Source organism: Quercus lobata, chromosome 10, assembly GCF_001633185.2.
Source record: "Quercus lobata isolate SW786 chromosome 10, ValleyOak3.0 Primary Assembly, whole genome shotgun sequence".
Taxonomy (NCBI): domain Eukaryota; kingdom Viridiplantae; phylum Streptophyta; class Magnoliopsida; order Fagales; family Fagaceae; genus Quercus; species Quercus lobata.
The window spans coordinates 21,691,640-21,710,777 of NC_044913.1; the positions used below are offsets into that span (position 1 = coordinate 21,691,640).

The following is a 19,138-nucleotide window of genomic DNA, read 5'->3' on the forward strand; positions in this document are numbered from 1 at the left end:
AAGGATATGAATTTATTTGTCAAGCTCATATCAATTTTATTACCAAACTCATAAATAAGTCTAGGCTTAACTTGTTTTGTTACTTTTGTATCGAGCCTTGGTGTTCACAAGCTTGTTCACGAATGATATTTTTTACTTGGACTCAGCTCGTTTATTAAACAAGCCTAAATTAAGGCTTAAACTTGGCTTGTTTATAAACAAACAAACATGAACGAGCTTTTTATAAAGCCAAACCCGAGCTGTTTATGAACGGCTTAGTTCATTTATAGCCCTATTCAATAGAAATAATATACTAAAAAAAAAAAAAAAAATCATTTTACTTGGTATTAACGAAATAATCATTTCTTAATACATTTCAATTCAACCCTATATGATCTATCAATAGTTTCAAAATGGAACTCGAGGCTTTTCTAAAATTCCGATATTGATTTATGTAATAAGTTAGCAGCTGGCCTTTGGTAACAAACACAAGTAGATAGATTTATGCTTATGCGCAACAAATATGACCAACACAACATTGTAGAGAGTATATAGCGACCTATGTGGGTAAAGTTATGCAGAACAACATACTGAAATAGTGACAAATTTGGCTGAATTTTCACAGTACTTACAATCATTTGCATAAATAAAACCAAGTAGCATACAAAAAACGTGAACTCACTGCTGAAGAAACATGCATATTCCAAAGTGGAATTCTTTTAAAACAGTTTGAACTGCAACTGAAGGTGCGCCACCCACGATGAGGGATACTGATTTTTGTTCATTGTTAGATTCTATCAGAAATTCAAGCACTATAGTTTACCATGGTTGATTCAAAGCAAAATTTTTTAAAATACTTACATTTGAAGAAAGAAATCTTAGTAATAAAGAAGAAGAAAAAAAAATTGAAAAAAAATGAAACATTTTTCAGGATGGTTTAGATGAAGAGCTGAGCCATAGACGCAGCAAAGTGTATGGGAGAGAGGGGGGGGGGGGGGGGTTGTTGTGGGGGGTGGGGGAGGGAGGGAGGGAGGGGAATAATGTAACACACGTAGATTGTGTCAGCACATGAGAAAGTGCAATCATGGCCATATCATGTGGCTTTCCAACATATCATTTTCTAGGTTTTGCTCGTTAAAAATTTTATTTCTTAATTTTAGCAGCATTGGGTCACCATATTAAAGATATCCTCTGACTTAAAGTTCTGGCCTTTTTTACTATTTACTCTATTTTCACAAAAAAATTTGTTAAGTAAACTCAAACGAAACTATTTTGCTAAGTAGTACTATTTGAAACGTGAGTTCCACTAGGAACTTAAAAAAAATAATAATAATAATCTTAACTCATTTTTTTTTCATGGAACTCAACTCTCAAGTAATGTTTAGTTGAAGGTCAAATAGTGTGGATGGAAAATAAGGGTGTGTTTGGTTGGGTAGAAAATATGAGAGAAAATGGGTAATTGGGTGTTTGGTTGGGAGGCAAGAGAGGGAGGAAAAATGGTGGGCCCCGCAGTTTTCTTTCCGGGCCATCAAAATTAAATCATTCCAATTCAAAGTGCAAACAAGGATGAAAATGTCTGGAAATGTTGTGGATGAAATCGCCCAGGCCAATGTCCAAAGCTTTTTTGTCCTTTTTTTCTCCGTTTCTCGGGTCATTCGGTTTCTTTCTTCATTTGTGCACTTGTTTGATCCTTTCTTCGATTTTTTTTTTTCTTTTGTGCTTATCCTTTCTTCGGTTTTTTACTTTTTCTTTTCTTTCTTATTTTGACGTATTTTTTTCTTTTTCTTTTATCATGTGCAGAATGTTTCTTTTCTCAAATAGTTAGTTGGTTTTTTTCTTTTTTCTTTTTTTAGTTAAAAAATTTTGGGTTCTTGAACTTCTTGTCTTTTATTTGTTTAATGTATAAATGAAGTACAATTCGTACACAATTTTGTAATAAAAAAATATATTAGATTTTGTTTTATTTAATAGAGATATAACTAGATTTATACTGATTTTAATTTTCATCTTCTCATTTTTTTTTTTTAACCAAACAAATAAGCTTTTCACCCCTTCATTTTTCTATCTTTTCAACTAAACACGGATAAGAAAAAATTAATTTTTTTCTATCTTTCCACTTTTTTTTTTATCTGTTCTTCATTTTATATTCTCTCAATTTTCCACTATTCCAACCAAACAAACTCTAGAAGATAGAAAATAGGAGTAAGTGCTCTTTGGTAAGAAAAGATGGGAAATAAATTTTTTGGTTGGGCCTAAACATTTTCTACTCAGGCTCACAAAAAATCCATCTTTCCAAATTGGAGATAAAACAGGCATGAAAGTGCCTATTACTGGACAATGACCAAACTGCCCCGACTTTTTAATGCTTCTCAAATATCCCAAGGTAACTTTCGTTATTTATTTATTCTTATTCAACGCAATCACTCTGGCGGACAATTTAAAGGTTAATATAACCCCCCAGGTCTGTCGTGATAATTTAGAACTCATCTTTCTTATGGGTGAAATTAAGTAGCCATTCTAAACGTGAACACCAAGCCTGTGACTTGTAGCTATGTGTTAGGTTAGGACAATGAAATATTACTCTAGGAAATGAGGAGTTTCTCCACGCCACAATAAAATAAAATGAAATGGAATAAGAAAAAAGACTATACCAGCACTAACCAGTAACCACAACTCAAAATGATGGCGGCGTGAAAATGTTGTTAGATTTTGGTGTGCCCTTAGAATTTCTTGAAATTGAATTCATTGAGGTTTTTATAACAATCAAACAATTGAAGTTAGTCTCCAATAAACACCATTCCCATGATCCCATCTAAAGATGGATCCATAGACCGCATTGCACAAATTCAACACCCCCAGACCAAAACTCAAGCATGTCCTAAGATTCCATACCACAGATTCCAAATCTCAATTGCCAAAGACTGCTTGTCCTGAGAAGATTAGGGATTAGAACCACGAGCAGGCATAATATTATTCAGCAATTTTCAACAAGAGGCCTTGCATAAATGCTAAGATGCTCCATTACATGAATTACAAAAATATATTTATTTGAACTTAAACTTGATGTACATCACAATGAAATAATTCACGAGCTTAACCAAATCCTAACTTTGTAAATTTTTGTAACAAGAAACATAAATAGCTTGAGTAGATCACAAATAATCACGCATTTACTAAGCAATAAAATCTAATCAAGAGGAGCCAGCACTTTGATGCATTGGAAGAGAGAATACTAAAAAGTTATGACAGGACAAACAAAAAAATTAAACCAATGCACAACTGCCAAACTACTTCAAAAAGGTAATCTGTGTACCATTGGACAGGGAACACTATTTCTTTCGTTGCCATATATCTTTCTTTTTTTTTTGGGGGGGGGGGGGTGGTAATTTCGCTACCATATATCACTTAGAAGGAAAAAAAAAAATGGACGATGACCAACATTAATAAGCCAACCTGCTGACATGTACATGGTCAATTGATGCATCACACTCCCCTGGTCTCATTCTGATATTCTCAGTTAGAGAACTTTGCAATCAACTTGTCGACATGAATCACAATATCATCTATATGAGGGCGGACTGCAGCCTGGGGCTGAAGCATCCATGTGACAAACTGGTGAAGTGCGTCTGGATACTTAGGCTTAGGACCAGTTGGCCACTTTACCTGTGCATTTACAATGGCCAACTGTAGGCTTCCACCAGATTCTCCAAGTGCATATTCAAATGGAGATAAACCATACCTATAACAATTAGTCATCAGTAATGGGTGGAATAATCCATTTTCTCAAGATGATGATGCTTATAAATATATTAAGAAAAACAAGAAAAAGCCATTCCAGTAATTCATGAAACCAAAAGAAATGTTCCACAGTTTTTCCATAGCATTTGAATGCAGATATAAAGGCTTTAGACTAGAATCATGTCACCCGAAAACACGTGCACACACAAAAGACAGCACATGCACAGAATATTTCAAGAAAGGAGAAAAAAAATATATAAATAAAACACCAAAAACATGCAGATTACTATTTTTTTTAATAAGTTATATCTTCAAAAGCATTCCTACCTTGCATGCCACCAAATCAAATTATTTCAATATAAGAAAATAAATTTTAAAAAAAAGACCAAATAATAATCTCAACCCAAAATTTCCAATTACTGCATAAAACACAGTATTGCTTCACTATTGTTCAGTAGCAATTCACATACATAATATGCTTATATTCAGAATCACAGATGTATCGATGTGTGTATACAAGATGTACAACTATATCTATAAAGAAAATACACATGTATTAGCATTTGCAAGTATGCTCATTTGTCTAGTAAAGCAAACTACATTTTTCATGCTCACACAACTCCCAAGTATCTTCAAGCAAGCTTAGTTGTGTGTTTTGTGATAATTCGATAATTAAGAGTGGGGAGATTTGAACTTGAGACGTCTCCATTGGAAACACTAGAAGAAGCCAGTTGAGTTACAAAACTCTTGGCAATTATGTGTGTTTTACTACATTTTCCTAGCACATGCATGTACGTGTGTTCAATTGAATATGTATATGCATATACCTCTATTATAAATTCTGCAGTGATTAAAGGCGGGCTCTTTGTTGGTGCTCATAGACTTCCAACATGTATAACATGAACAGTCGTAAAGAGGTGTATAAAACATCAATCCCCACAAAATATCATGCAAAGATGAAAACAGGTTTTGAGACGATTAAGCTTTTCATTAGATGGTTTTTATTATGGTAAGTTTCATAAATATATTTTTCAAGTGAATGATATTATTGTTAGCCAGTAGTATTAGTATAAATTTATTTAGTGTTTTAAGGTAATAATCCTTTGGACAGACATCAGGTCATTTCTTTTAGAAATCTAATGCACAATATCAGGTCAAGCTATTAAAACATTCATCCAAAAGTTTCAGCCTTTGAGCTACCTAAATAGCTTGAATGGATATGTATGTATGACTGTATATTTGTGTCTATCTATATATATACAATATGTATGCACATTCTGTTTAATTGAATAGATGCTCAAATAGTTTAATCCTAAGAAGTTCCAGTTACAAGACACAAGATACAATAAACAAGTTGCTCAATGCCAGAACTGTAGTAATCATAGCAAAAGATAAGGAATAGTCCTCACATTATTGCATACAAAGTGCATCCTAATGACCAGATGTCAGTTCTCTCATCAATATCTGCATGGCTTGGGCAATCCCATAACTCAGGTGCTCGGAAAGGAGCTGAACAATGTTCAGATGCCCATTCCTACAAAAGAAGCAACATAAATGGCCATCAGCATAATAGAGGATCCAATGGGTTGCTTGAGATGAAAAGTGTTCTCATTTAAACTAGGAAATCTTGATCAAAATGGCAGAAGGTAGAGACAAGAGGCTGGCAGTATCATAACAAGGATATAGAAAATGCAATTAAAAATTTTGGAATCAAGAATAAAGGATTAAAAATACAGTTAAAATGTCTGTCTTAATGATATGATATAAATTAATAAGCACACTGATAGAAATCATCTGCTGAAAGGAAGAACATCACAAATATTGAAAAGGAAAGAAGAATGTGGTAAACCAAGCACCTGCAACTGTAGTGCCTCTGAACGAGAGCGAATTTGCCTCCTCGCAGGTCGAGCACTACCAAAGTCCATTAATATGGCAAGAGGTGGTTGTCCTTTTCTATGAGTTAGAACAATGTTACCAGGTTTGACATCATTATGTGCATAAGGGGGATCAAGATTATGCATATGCTTGAGGCCTGCACAAAGCTGTGAAAATGAATTTCTTTGTTAAAACACTTGCGATGGATTTAAGCAATTTCAAATCAATTTGTAATATACATAGATCCAAAAACACAGCCATTATGAACTAAAAGGAGAAAAAATAAAATTATAAATGCCTCCCAGATAGAATCTTTAACACAAGAAGAGTAAACCATGGACATCCATATTCTAATAGCATATCTACCTTGAGCATAAAAAAAATAAATGTGACTCTCAAATAGAAATTAACCAATTAGTTTCAATGATTGCCAGTTTGATGTTAAAGAATGTGTTGACAGAAGATCAAGACAGTAGCATGATATTATAATAATTTTATTCTAAAAGAAAAGTCCCAAGAAAAACAAATTATCCTAAGCTCAGAAATTAACCTTGCGGTATCAGCTGAAGTAAGAAAAAAAATTGGTTTTTCCATTCACCTGTCGAAATATATGTAGAACATCTGAGGTAGAAAAGAACTCCTTTTTGGCTTTCATGGCATTTGCATTGTCCAGTAAAGTTCCATCCAAATGAACAGGAAATAACAAGTACGCTTCATGGTTCCGAGACCCTCCTGGTGTAGGCTACCAATAAAATAATATATTTGGATAAATACTAGGCCATATAAAAAATATTTTGTAAAAGAAATTGAATTACATATGAAGAATATTGGACAAGACATGTAATTTCTCAGTGAAGCAGGTAAACGCTACTTAGATAAATATAGATCCAAAGATGACAAAGACAGCCCTCTTTAGGTTAAGTTAATCTTCCAAACATGCTGGATTGACTGCAAGTTGCAATTGATTAAAGCACTATCCACATTTTTATGAGAAAAAACTTCCACAATATGTGCCAATAAACTCTGGTTCAAATGGCACTTTCTCCTCCCACAAGAAGGGGTGGAGGGTTAAGTTGTGGGTTTAAAACCAACTACATGCGGATGTAACTAATATTTTTTTTTTTAAGAGAAAAAAAAAAAAAGGTTCCATGATATGTAAGAGTCGTCGTGTACAATGGTATCTTACAATACTAATCATGACATACTAAAAACAGAGGACTAGCATGATATTTACTAGAACATACTGAAGCATGATCATTACCTATCAATTAAAGGCAGAATAGCTCTTATTTTATATTTAAATCACATAACACTCTAGCAGGAATCATTATATAATAAATTATGTGAAAAACAAGCTGCTATGGAACAAATAACTTGTACAGCCCATAATCTAGGGAACTATTTTATAAAATAAATAAACAAATAAATAATAATTTAAAATTAAAAATTCATTATCCAAGCAACCTGTGAGAATCCCTGCCAACGTGGATTAAAAACTTACTCAACATTGCAACCCTAACAATAATAAGTAATAACTGCCAACATGTTTACCACATTTCCTCATATTTAAATGAAATGTTTCAACTTCTTGTGGCTCAGCGACCAAAGTCAGAGACAAAACTATGGTTTTATACCATCAGTTTTATACTAAAGTAGTCCAAACAAAGCAACAGTCATGTAACAATTTTGTGTGTACGTGTCAAATTTTATATTGAGAAAAATATATGAATAATAACTGTAAATTAGATAGGAATGATCACTATGACTGATTACCTTAACAGAAATGATAGCATGATCAAGAAGTGGAAGCAGATTGGGATGACTGAACAGTGAGGAAACACGGATCTCCTCCCTCACCATCTCCAACTGTTCAGTATTCTGAATCAGAACTTTTTTCATAGCGTAAGTGCCATCATCTGGACAATAAACCAAATTCTGATCAAAATCAAGATTTCATCCCCTTCCCCATCCATCAACTGGAAAAATAAAAAAGAAACAAAAACAGAACATATGTATATATAGTAAAAGAATGGTGAGAGCCAATCAAGATTATTAATTATTAGAGCAACACCCTATCATAGTTCTTCATATATAGAGGGAAAAACAATGATGCAGCGGTGCCTTATAAAATTCAATGGGGACATGCCCTTTTTATGTATAATAATCATATTCTTTATAAATTTAAACCATTCAAACAATTTTTAAATTTTGCTTGAATCAACTAAGTTAAAGTAAAGTAATCAATTTCTTTATTTAGAACGAATAGTGTTGCATATATGAGCCAAACAGTAACTTTTAATTTCAAGTAAACATAGGCATTGAATGAGTGTGTGTGATAGATATATAGATACATATACACATACACACACTAAGAGCATTCACATCAGTTGGTAATATAATATCAAGTTATCACCAAAGAATAGCTGCTCACTCCACCAATACAATAATTTAAAAAGGATATAACGAATTCAATATGAGATCATTACTACAACCCCACTTTTCAAAATCAACTATGCACAATTTAATATATATGCATTCACATATCAATAGATTTTGAAAAAAAAAACACCCAGAAATTAATAAGCTCATTTTCATTCGAACATCAAGGCCTATAAAGTTCAGAAAATGTAGTTACGTACACGGATCATCAAATCCCAAAAGCAGATATAAGAAAAAATAGAAAGGAGAAGATAAAGAACAACAACAACACCCCAGAAAACTAGAAAACATAAGAATTCAAGGCTGCCACATTGTAAGATCTAACATCATAGAAAGATGCAATAGTTCCAACAGAATTCCCACGTCATAGTATCAGATCACAATACCAAAACACCAATAAAGCAACCATTTTGAGAATTGAGATTCGCCCAAATTATCAAATTCAATCACTTTGAAGCTCAGACACTCAAAACTAGTGGAATTCAGATTCAAAACCGGATGACCCAGATCACAAAATCCCAAAACAAAACCATTTCTGAGCTTATAAGATCAAAATAAAACAATTTCAGATTGACACCAACATGACCCAGATCACAAAAATCCCAGAAAAAAACTTGAAACAGGGTTACAGAAGAGAGGGATCGAACCAGCGAGATGGGAAGGGTCCTTGACTTTCTTAGCCAAACCAGACCCACCACCAGAGGCAGAAGCAGAGTCGGCGAGCACCTCCTTGACCAAGAAAACGTAGGAGAACCCACCCTCGCCGAGTTGCCTCACGACCCTGAACCGGTTGTCATTGATCCACACGTCCCCTCCTCCATTAACGGCGTCGTACAGCGCATTCAGCCCAGAAAATGAGCACCCCATCTTATTTTTTCTTAATTCTTTCTTCTAAAGATATGAAATGAAATGAAATCAGGTTTCCAGGCAAGAATTTTGAAGACCTGATTTCATGTCAATGGCTCATGAGAGAGAGTGAATTCTCTTATTTATGCTCTTTTTTTTTTTTTTTTTTTTTTTTTTTGGGGTTCCTTTAATGTATGGGGTCTCTCTGTCTCTTCTTACAAGATCTCTCTGGTCCAATCTCAACCATACACATGTTTTGCTTGTCTCACTCCATGTTTTTTTATAGATGCACTCCTATTTGTAACATACTAACATGTATGTATGGGGCTTGAGTTGACCTGTTGACACAAAAAAAAAAATATTTTATGATCTCTTTTTAATAAATTATTTTAGGGATGACAATTTAAATGATTTGGGTTAACATTTTTCCTTACATCCTACCTGTTTATATTTTAGTCCATTAAAGAATAATTTTTGTGAGTTTTTTAATAAGGAATATATATGTGTGCTTTTAGCCCTCAAACTTTAAATTTATGATGTTTTTTATGTTGTATTATTGAATTTATATTTTATGTTTTAAAATTTTAATTGTTTGTATTTTTTAATTGATATATTGTTGTGATTTGAGAAAGCTTTATAATGTTAGAACTTTTTTTATAATGTTTTATTAGTTTTATTTCAATGTATTTAAAATGAACTTTTAGTGTGTGTATATATATATATATATATATAAAAACTTAAATGTGGCAAGATGGGTACCTGACTCAAAGATGAAGTGGAGAGGGGGAAGAGAAAACCTGCCCCATACCCTCTTCATTGTCATCTCTAAAATTAACTTATTTTACTTTCTAATTTTGTTTAATAAATGAGTTGAGTTTGAGCAAATTATGTTACGTTTTTTTATAGAATTTTCACCCTATGTTGGAGCCATTTCATCTTTTTCAAAAGCAATGGTGGAGTAAAAAAAAAAAAATTGCAGGGACCAAGCTAAATATATCAAAAAAAATTAATTAAAAATAATAATCTATTAAACATTTATATATATATATATATATATATAGATAAAGTAACTCCAAAATGAAACTCTTCTATTTAAGAACTTGTATGAACTTCTGACTGATTAAATTGTATTTTAGCCCCATTGAAATCTTGTCCGATTAATTTTATTTTTATAAATTATCAATAAAAATACATATAAAATATATGATTTTTTTTATATTATAATAGTGTTGATCTTCAAGTCGAGTTGATCTATGATCTATCGAGTGACTCGATCGATTCATATCACACGGTGGAATTATTAAAATGTGGAGTGCGAATAGCACTATTGACGAAGAAAAATTCTTCAATTGGAAATTTTATTTTATTTTCAGTTGAGAGTTGCCTAGGACCTTAAGCAAATCAATAAAATCATTGTACACTAATTTTTGGTCATTTCATTGACGTGGGTCTAAAGTGTAGGTATGCCATGTGGTTTTTCTATTCAATGGAAGTTTCCGATTTTTAGGGGGAATATATAAATATATATATATATATATATATATATATATATATATATATACATGGTTTTGAATATCAGAATTTGACAAATAAGTCTCATAAAGTTGCTACAAAAGCAGACCCCTGCATTGGGGGAAGGTATAATGTTAAATTGTTAACTACTCCACCTAGACATTATTTCGGTAAGCACTTGTTTTATAAACTCAAACCCTTAGTTGAAGACATGATTTATGTTACACACCCAATTTTTAAACTGAGATTGTGAGTTAAAGATAAAATCATGTCATCAACTCACAGTTTCAATTCAAAAAATAAGTGTGTAATTGTGTTTGTAACATATTTTATGTAACAAACACTAACCTTCTTACTTATATTTGATTGTTGTATTTGATTTTTCACATGATAGTTTCTGTCTAAATATCTCTATTAATGAAATTCACCAATCACCATGGAATAAATTTCGATCAACATTAGTTTTGAGATCGAGTAGTGCCACAAACCCAACCAAAATATATCCCTTATTTTAAAATTTTCATCTATTTATGAAGCCTCAGAAGTAAATAAGTTACTTGAGTAAAATAAATTATTACTTAAATAATACAATTTTTCTTGTCATTTTCCTTTCATTTGTTTATATCATCCTTTTAGCTTTGTATATCTACTACTTGTTCCTCAAAAAAAAAAAAAAAAAAAAAAAGTAATCTAGTTTTCCACAATAAAATACCACTCCAAAGAGGTCCACTTCAAGCGTTTTTTTTTTTTCCTCTAATTGTCAGAAATACTATAACTAGCAAATTAAGTTGTCCACAGCTTAAACCCCTGCCCCAAGATCCCAAGCACTTTGTGCTAGGGGAGGTACCAAATCGCCTTAAGAAGTGTGGTTGTAAACATTTTGCTTTTAAACCAAGAGGGAAGTAGTATTAAGCTAGAAAAGGAACTTGGAAGTGCCTTTTCATGCAATCATTAGCAATTGCAAAGTATATCAAAATCAAACGACTCAAAACTTTCGGGTTTCCCAAACAACCCTTGATGAATACAATTTATAGTTAGCCTTTATAACAAAGTATAACATTTCACACTTTGCAAAAGACATATTTCAGATTAAACTATGTGAGGGAAGAAATTCATGGAAACTTTAACGTTATTGTATGGCATACTTACTGCCATTGATTGGGGAAAGAAAATTCTTCTGTTTGAAACTTCCCTATGTTTCCAAAGGCAAAATGTTTAAACATTACAGAAGTTGGCTTAAAGTAGTGGAGTATAAAATGATTTACATCTTTACTTATATTTGAATCATAATTATATATTATTATTATAGTCTAGCATGTGTAAACCACAAAAATAAGGAGCATTTTGTGATAAAAAGAAGAATTTTTAGTTTATAAATTTAGTTCTGTTCCCTCTTTATAAGATGTCCTTGATCTATTATACAGCCTAAATTGTTAAAAAAAAAAAAAAAAAAAAATCATAAATATGTATAAAAATCTGTGAGGCCTTATCAAACATGATAGGGCAGTGCCCTATTTATAGGTTATCAATATAATTAGTTTCACTATTACTATTTCGATAACTCAAAAAAGTTAAAGGAAAAAAAAGTTACAATCTAAGTCAATTTTTTTTTTTTTTTTTAAATCAGCTAAATGATAAGAGTTTTAGTTGACATGTCAATTATTCAACCAGAACGTATTTAACAGTTTATCTGCACAAACTGGTATCACACCCCTCCACAAATTAATGAATAAGGATTGTATATGTGAATTTAATTTGTTTGCTTACTTCATGATCAGGAAAGGCTAGAGGCACAACACGAGCAGCTTCATCATCTTTTCATCCCACTTTTGGTCCCCAAATTGTGTTAAGATGATCACTCCATTGGCAGTGTAGAAGTTTACAGGAACATTCAAGGTAAGCACGACAAGATTTTGAACTCTCAAGCATTCTTAAAGAGGGCTTAATTGAAAGATCTTCAATAACACTAGCAAAAAATATCCAAATTAAGAGTGTGGGAGTAAAACACCGTCTTATTCATTGTCCATTTGTCACTTACATTTGGGATTGGTATTAGCTAAATTCGGGGCAGTGAGGCTTAAAAAGAAATTAAAAAAGTCCATGGCATTTTACCACAGTTTTCTGTTAGGGAAACATGATCCCAGTGATGCAATTTGAGAATTGCAATTAATAGTGAGTGTACAACTAAAGAGTGTGTATTTTGTTGATAACAATCCCACACTTTTAAAAGATAACAAAGGGCTTTATTACTGTTTGTGAAAAAGGACTTTGTAAGACAATGTGGAGACTCCATCTAACATTTGACAAATTAGAGCACTTGTCTACATATATATGCTTGTGGCGAGGTAACATTAGGAAGATTTGTGAATTTTGGGTTTAAAACTTTTTAGTTGAGGGATTATGGTAAAAAATACTCAACGGGCTTTATAGCACATGAGTAGTATTGTGAACAGTTCACAGAAAGAAATAAGATAAAGGGAGAAAAAAATAGCACTAACACTATTTGGCTCATCGGAACATGTAATCTGGAAAATTACTCATTTTATGGAAATATTTTTCGAAAAAATCATCCATTTTCATGTGTTTTGTTGTAACCTTGAAATTAAATGAGCTAAAAGAACATTTGCGGTGTGAAATTTATTTGAGGTAATTTGTTGAGTATGTGACATTTTCGGTTGACTTGCATTTTTTGTAATACCAAACATAGGAAAACGCAAGATACATTTTCTATAGTAGCAAACACAGCATTAGTCCAACAAACCTCAATACCCAAAACGCAAAACACTAAGTTTACAGATCAAACACTAACTTGTTTTTAAGTACTATAACTTGTTTGAGTACTATAATGCAAGATACATTTTCTATCGTAGCAAACACAGCATAAGGCCAACAAACCTCAATACCTAAAATTGTTACGATGTTGACAGTTGTGTTGTCTCAATTTATAATGTTAATATAACTATTAAACTAAAATACATAAAACGTTGACTAAGTATATTCCTTATACTTATTTACCTAGAAATGAGAATTTTTTCTCCCTAATCGAAGAAAGAACATGGGTATTGATGTGGCTCAACAGGAACGCTGTAATAATAAATGCTACACTTTAACTTTTAGATATAACTAGCTTGTAACTTCATGTATATGCATGGATACACTTAAAGATATATAATAAAATACATAATATAATTCCTATATATATATATATATAATTTAAATACTATTGATAATCATTTTTAAATTTTGTTAACTCTTTAAAAAATTTTGTAAGGAAATTATTAAGTATAAAATGTAAATTGTCCACGTTTTTAATTTTTTTATTTTTTATTGTGAAGCACTTTTTAAAAAAAAATATATATATATATATATATATATATCTAGACTCTTTGGTTTTTGTACTTAATAACTCATTAGTTGAATATTTATGATGTGGTCCCACATTTGATTCTAAAATTAAGAAATAAAACTCTTTAAGAATAAATCATTTAGGACACATGGCGCAAAATTGAAACTTTAATTTGGAATTCTAATTTGAGTTTCTTTCAGCTTCACCTATAATTATTATTATTATTATTATTATTTTTTATATATATAGACTAGCCGTAGACCCACGCGATGTGTAGGAATATAAATATTATGTAATAAGTAGTAATATATAAAAAGTAATCATTACTTCAAGTATTGTCTATTTTAAAAAAAAAAAAATTTCTACAAGTGTTTTTTTTTTTTAATCTTTTTATCTCTACAAATATTTTTTTTTTTTTATGTTTGATTAATATTTTTTTAAGGTGAGCCATATTCTTCTAACTTCTATTGTAATGTATTATATTTGCTTAATATACAACTAAAGTTTATAAGTTTCAAATTTGTTATTCAAATTTCTCATTTCTTGAGGAATAAGGAAATTATCATAATAATCAAAACTCATTACAAAATTACAATGTTGTCTTAGCCAAAATTAAAATGAAACTAAAGGAATAAATAATAGTCTTTATAATAATTTATTACTCAAACAATTGGTAGGCATATTCAAATTCCTATTTCAAAAAAAAACTAAGTATTAACCTAAACTAAAATTCAACCAAAGTTATAAAAGGGAAAGAGAAGACTTTCTAATGGGATATTAAAAAAAACACACACACACACAATACCAAAATCCATATTAAAAAAAAATTTAAAAAAAAAAAACCATCAACCTTAATTAGAGTTATAAGAAAAAACAAAAATTCACTGAGAGAGAGAGAGAGAGAGAGAGAGAGAGAGAGAGAGTACTCACAGTTTTGTGTAGGAAAAATATGGATTGAATGAGAAAGCGATATCAAATTTATATAAAATAAAATGGGTAGAAGAAGAGTCAAAATATAAAAAAAGAGGAAGGAAGTATAATGATAAAGTAGCGGGGAGATAAAGAAGCAAAAAGAAAAGGGAAAGGTTAGAAGTGTATTATGTGAACTAATAGGAAGAAAAAGAGTTTTTTTTTTTTTTTTTTTAATAGGGGAAAGAAAAGTTTAAATAAAGAAAAAAATATAAAATATAAATGAATGACGTGGTTGCTGATGTAGCTCAACAGGAGTGTAGCAACAATAAATGTTATGTTTCAGCTTTTACTAATATATAGATATAGATTATTATTATTATTATTATTATTATTATATATAGACTAGCCGCAGACCCACGCGATGTGTGGGAATATAAATATTATGTAACTAGTCGGAAACCCGTGCAACGCACGGGAACTTACCTATTTATAATAGACTAAAATAATTTTATAAAATTTTAAATTGATTATGAAACTATACTATCTTTTTGAGTTACAATTTGATGAATAAATCATTGCTTGAATATGCAACGGGTTGCAAAACATCTAGCTAACAAATTTAGATATTGCAAAAAAATAACTAAAAAATTCTAATGTTAAAACTTCCGAAAGGAATAAAAAAATCAGAAAATTCACTAGCACTGCCTAGAAATTATTGAAACAAAACAAAATATATATTACTACCAAATAGAGAAATATAAGAGAAAGATAGGTTACCTTCAAAAAATTTAAAAATTAAAAATCAAAAGATTCAAAACCTACAAATTATAAAAACAAATCAAAAAAATATAGTCATTATTGCAAGACAATTTCAGTAAGGATGGAAAACTTTTCTAAGTTTCTTTTTATCCAATTCTTCCTAATTGATGAAAAATTTGGTTCAAACATTGTCAAACACTTTGAAGGTGCAAATAAATAGGCTTCCAACATAATTTTTTGTTAAATTTGATTGCAATAGTAAGTTTGTACTAAAATTATAAACTTTGACACTTTCAATGACGATAACTATTAAACCGATACAGGAAATTAAAATTAAATTTGAACCCATAATGGAGATTAAATTATAAACTTACTATTGCAATCAAATTTAACAAAAGATTGGAATAATTAAAACAAAACAAAAAATTACCTCTCAAATTGTCCCCATAGTTTCAGAGTCCTTTAAATCCTATGCAGATTCAAAAATTGTCCAACAATAATGAAACGAATCAAAGGAGATCTGGCAATTCTAGGTAACGTGATATGATCATTCTTTGTTGCTTAGCCGCCCAATAGGTAAATGTTTATTGTTGTTTAGTCACCAATCAAGCAATCTAATAAAAAATAGAGAAACAAAAGATACCACTTTTAAATTCTTTCTTCAAACGTTACACCAGCAAAATCATTAGAGAGAGAGAATTACAAAGAGACAGTGACAAAATTGGTGAATCTGCCAGGCAAAATATGATTTTGAATAGCAAATTACATCCTCTAATACGTGCTTAGTTTCAGCCTTTGTGTGTTTTCTCAGGGTTTGAGAGAAGCGAATGAAAGAGGCTACGTGAGATGTTTTAGGGTTTGAGAGAAGTGGATAAGAGGGGAGTGAGATATTATATATATATATATATATATATATATATATATAAGAGAGAGAGACTCCTGTTAAGATTCTCTCACTATTTAGTTTAAAAAATTAAAAAATTTTATAAATTAAAATGATGATGTGGAAATTTGTGGGGGTTTCAGAGGCTTCGGTTTTTTATATATATATATATATATAGATAAGGTGTAATATATAAAAAGTAATCATTACTTCAAGTATTGTCTATTTTAAAAAAAAAAGATTTCTACAAGTTTTTTTTTTTTTTTATCTTTTTATCTCTACAAATATATATATATATATATATATATTTTTTTTATGTTTGATTAATATTTTTTTAAGGTGAGTCATATTCTTCTAACTTCTATTGTAATGTATTATATTTGCTTAATATACAACTAAAGTTTATAAGTTTCAAATTTGTTATTCAAATTTCTCATTTCTTGAGGAATAAGGAAATTATCATAATAATCAAAACTCATTACAAAATTACAATGTTATCTTAGCCAAAATTAAAATGAAACTCAAGGAATAAATAATAGGCTTTATAATAATTTATTACTCAAACAATTGGTAGGCATATTCAAATTCCTATTTCAAAAAAAACTAAGTATTAACCTAAACTAAAATTCAACCAAAGTTATAAAAGGGAAAGAGAAGACTTTCTAATGGGATATTAAAAAAAACACACACACACACAATACCAAAACCCATATTAAAAAATTAAAAAAAAAAAAAAAAAAACCATCAACCTTAATTAGAGTTATAAGAAAAAACAAAAATTCACTATGAGAGAGAGAGAGAGAGAGTACTCACAGTTTTGTGTAGGAAAAATATGGATTGAATGAGAAAATGATATCAAATTTATATAAAATAAAATGGGTAGAAGAAGAGTCAAAATATAAAAAAGAGGAAGGAAGTATAATGGTAAAGTAGTGGGGAGATAAAGAAACAAAAAGAAAAGAGAAAGGTTAGAAGTGTATTATGTGAACTAATAGGAAGAAAAAGAGTTTTTTTTTTTTTTTTTTAATACGGGAAAGAAAAGTTTAAATAAAGAAAAAAAATATAAAATATAAATGAATGACATGGTTGCTGATGTGGCTCAACAGGAATGTAGCAACAATAAATGTTATGTTTCAGCTTTTACTAATATATAGATAATATGAATAATGGCTAGTGTGAGTTCCAATTAGCTCAACTGGTAAAGTTTTTTATAGTTGAATAAGAGATTTGAGATTCAATCCCTACCTACACCAAAAACCGATTGGTGTTTTGGTCTGATGATAAAGAGTTATCATCAGGAGCGGGCGTCATAGGTTGAAACTCTCTCAAAAAGATAATGGATGGTGAAAATTTGAAGTATATTAGTGGGGATATGTTTCAATCTATCCCCTCTGCGGATGCCATTTTGATGAAGGTGTGTAACATAATATTTTTGCTTTAAAGATCAACAATTTTAGTTTGAAATTAGGTTGTGCTTTTTAAGTTGCATACTGCTTTCTGTTTTAATCATTAATATTGGTAGAAACAATTATATCTCCTCTATGTTTGCTTAGATGTTACTGTTAGAATTATTATGGTTAAGTGATTAAATTCAGAATAGAAGATCTCAAGTTCTATCCCTAACTTTACTCTACCTCCCATTTAAAAATGTTAAAAATCTAGCATGTTGGACCACACTTATTTAGAGGAGTTTATACCCACTCGTGATAAGACTATTGGAATTATGAGTAAGTGATTAAATTTACAACTTCTTAACAATTTAAACTTTTAAAGAACTTTTAAACACAGTTGTTTGCAACATGTTTATAGATAGGAAATAGATGCATGAATTGGTAAAGGTGAATACTAATCTTAAGAATTTTGCCAATTCCACAAGTGAAAGAACAAATATTACAGCATCGCCCTTGCCCCAATTCAAAAGTAAATTAACATTATTTTGGAGTTAGTTGCATTATAAGGAGCTAAAGATATCATGTTCTCAATTCTAATTGAGTTGGTTAATAATTTGGCAGTGGATTTTGCATGATTGGAACAATGATGAATGTGTTCAACATACTGAAGAGGTGCAAAGAGGCTATTACAAGCACAAGTAAGAAAGGGAAGATAATTATTATAGATGCGGTGATAAATGAGGAGGATGAACACGATAGTACCAGAGCAAAGCTCCTCTTTGATATACTGATTATGGCTCATGCTAATGGGAAAGAGAGAAACAAAAAGGAATGGGAAATTCTATTCTTTGAGGCTGGCTTTAGCCACTACAAAATTCCGTCATCATTTGGCATAAAGTCCCTTATTAAGGTTTATCCTTAACTGATAAACAAGTATTAATTATCTTATGACTACAAAAGAACGCAAGAATCCATGAAGGTCAAATAAAAATTAAGGGTAGATAATCAAAATGATCAGGGAAGATGTGAGAATAAAGGCTGGCGCTTGCAAGAAAATCAACAACTCTGTCCTTTTGTATTACTCAGTGGGAAATTTCATTTTCAGCTTGGATATAAATGTAAAAGAATCAATTGTCTTAAGATCTCTTGGTTAATGTAATAAGTTTTTTTGTTTGTAAAAATTACCAATGGGGGAATGGGGATTTAAATCCAGGTGTTGGGGTTTTTTGTCGTTGGAAACTTGGAATATGTGTAGCGTCTTAATAGGTCGGTGCTTGAACTTGGTTCTTGGTGTAGGCGAGTCTAGTACTCATGCCAATGAGTCATCTGTTGGCTGCTGCTGTTGTATTTTCTCTTAGCCAACAAAATAATATAATGAGTAGTTGAAATTGGATAATAGAGAAAAGTAATATAGATAGGAAGAGTTATTTTCTTTGTGGCAGAAAAGCGCTCAAAGCA

At 30.8% G+C, this 19,138-nt stretch overlaps 1 protein-coding gene across 1 annotated transcript; it reads right to left on the reverse strand.

Moving 5' to 3' along the window:
* Nucleotides 1-3,007: 3,007 nt before the first annotated feature.
* LOC115964016 (serine/threonine-protein kinase 16) lies at nucleotides 3,008-9,043 on the reverse strand. The gene is made up of 6 exons (XM_031083302.1): nucleotides 8,679-9,043; nucleotides 7,366-7,508; nucleotides 6,191-6,334; nucleotides 5,574-5,759; nucleotides 5,127-5,251; nucleotides 3,008-3,718 (listed from the first exon to the last, which is right to left on the reverse strand). The coding sequence occupies exons 1-6, from the start codon at nucleotides 8,896-8,898 to the stop codon at nucleotides 3,493-3,495; spliced, it is 1,044 nt and encodes a 347-aa protein (XP_030939162.1). The 5' UTR covers nucleotides 8,899-9,043; the 3' UTR covers nucleotides 3,008-3,492.
* Between the last annotated feature and the right edge of the window lie 10,095 nt (nucleotides 9,044-19,138).